Here is a 2,016-nt window from a genome sequence, read left to right on the forward strand (position 1 = left end):
GAGGACATTCTATTTTCCATAATCAGGAAAGCAAATATTTTCATAGATCATCTGTTCACTCCCCCTTCCCAGCAGACTTCCATGGGTGGCAAGTCGTCCCACAGAAGCAAGGGAAGCTGGAAAATTAGGAACCAAGTTTATCAGAGGTGTTTTTGCACAATCATGCTTTGGAATGGAATGGGTGTTGCTGCACCCCCAAAAAGTAGTGTGTCTCAAAACAAGAAACAATAAGAGACTAAACACTTGATGGGCAACCACCTATATTGGGCATTTCTTCTATTTATTTATTTATTTATTTTTTAACAAATCCTCCCTCATGTTTATTTGTACAAATAGCACAGGAGGACCCCAGCCCCATGCAGATGGCAGCCCCGCGGGGTCGCACCAGTCCTTCTGTCCTCATGTTGGCAGACAGAGATATCTACTCTGAAGCCTTTGTAGGGGCCTGGGCACCTTTGGGAGCCTGAGCTGGAACTGAAGCTGGAGCTGCAGCCTGGGCCTTGTTTTGATCCTTGGACTTGGCCTTGACTTTTGGCCGGCAGAGCCTGAGCCCCTTGGCAATGCGTGCACGAGCCCGCTTCCCAAGCTTGGGGTGGGCAATGTAAGCAAGTCGATCAAGCTTGCGGCTGACACCCCCCTTTGGGATCTTGGGCTTAACCTCCTTGGGCTTTACGAGAGCCTTGATGGCCTCGGCACGTGCACTCATGGCCTTGGCATTGTTGGCCTGGATCTTCTTTAGGCCCTTCTTGTTGTGCTTCTTGGCAAAGCGCATGTTCCTCAGGAACTTGGGGTCCACCCCCTTAAGAGATTCGTATCTTTGTGATCGGGGTTTCTTGATACCATTTCTGTGCCATTTTCGGGACTGGTTGTGTGTTGTGTGGTTCTTGGACTTGGCCATGTCTGCACCTAAGCCGTGGTTCCCGAAGCGCCTAGCTCTTCTATTTAATTTAATACATCAGACCTTACTCTGCTTTCCTTAGCTGTGTGGTTTCACCTCTTGCAATTTTACTTTGAGGTCCCTGCATGCTTTATGTTTGTGACCAGGCTCTAGGAGGATTCAGCCCACTGAGGCTGTACAACAGGATAGTACATAGCATGTGATATTTTTCAGGTCAAAAGAAGCTTTTTTTAAACTTTTATTTTTTCAGAGGTACAGTGAGTGTCACATAGGTAAACACATGTCATGGGGGTTCATTTTACAGATGATTTCATCACCCAGGTGTCAAGCCCAGGACCCAATAGTTATCTTTTCTGCTCCTCTCCTTCCTTCAACCGTGCTCCTCTTTGCTCCACTGTTCCTCTCCCTCCTTCTACTCTCCATCCTCAAGTAGACCTCAGTGTCTATTGTTTCCTTCTTTGTGTTCATAAGTTCTCATCATTTAGCTCCCACTTATAACTGTGAACATGTGGTATTTGGTTTTCTGTTCCTGCTTCGGTTTGCTGTGGATAATGGCCTCCAGCTCTGTCCGTGTTCCTGTAAAAGACATTACTTCTTTCTTTTTCATAGCTGCATAGTATTCCATGGTGTATATGTATCACATTTATCCAGTCTACCATTGATGAGCATTTAAGTTGATTCCATGTCTTTGCTATTGTGACTAGTGCTGCAGTGAACATTTGCCATAAAGATTGCATCTTTATGGTAAAATGATTTATATTCCTGTGGGTATATGCCCAGTAATGGGATTGATTGCTGGGTCAAATGGTAGTTCCGCTTTTAGCAATTTGGGGAATCACTATACTGCTTTCCACAATGGTTGAACTAATTTACACTCCCACTAATAGTAATAAGTGTTCTCTTTTCTCCACAACCTTACCAGTATCTGTTACTTTTATAATTTTTCGTAACAGCCATTCTTACAGGTGTGAGATGATATCTCATTGTGGTTTCTCTAATGATCAGTGATATTGAGCTCTTCTTCATATGCTTGTTGGCTGCATGTATGTCTTCTTTTTAAAGGTGTATGTTCATGTCCTTTGCCCACTTTTTAATGGGGTTGTATGTTTTTCTTTTGT

The 2,016-nt window shown here is 44.0% G+C and overlaps 1 protein-coding gene across 1 annotated transcript; it reads right to left on the reverse strand.

Moving 5' to 3' along the window:
* Positions 1 to 305: 305 nt before the first annotated feature.
* Positions 306 to 933, reverse strand: LOC116528617 (60S ribosomal protein L29-like). Its single transcript, XM_032245953.1, has one exon. The coding sequence runs from the start codon at positions 896 to 898 to the stop codon at positions 422 to 424; it is 477 nt and encodes a 158-aa protein (XP_032101844.1). The 5' UTR covers positions 899 to 933; the 3' UTR covers positions 306 to 421.
* Positions 934 to 2,016: the final 1,083 nt, after the last annotated feature.

Source organism: Sapajus apella, unplaced genomic scaffold, assembly GCF_009761245.1.
Source record: "Sapajus apella isolate SASKATOON/1434 unplaced genomic scaffold, GSC_monkey_1.0 scaffold59, whole genome shotgun sequence".
Taxonomy (NCBI): domain Eukaryota; kingdom Metazoa; phylum Chordata; class Mammalia; order Primates; family Cebidae; genus Sapajus; species Sapajus apella.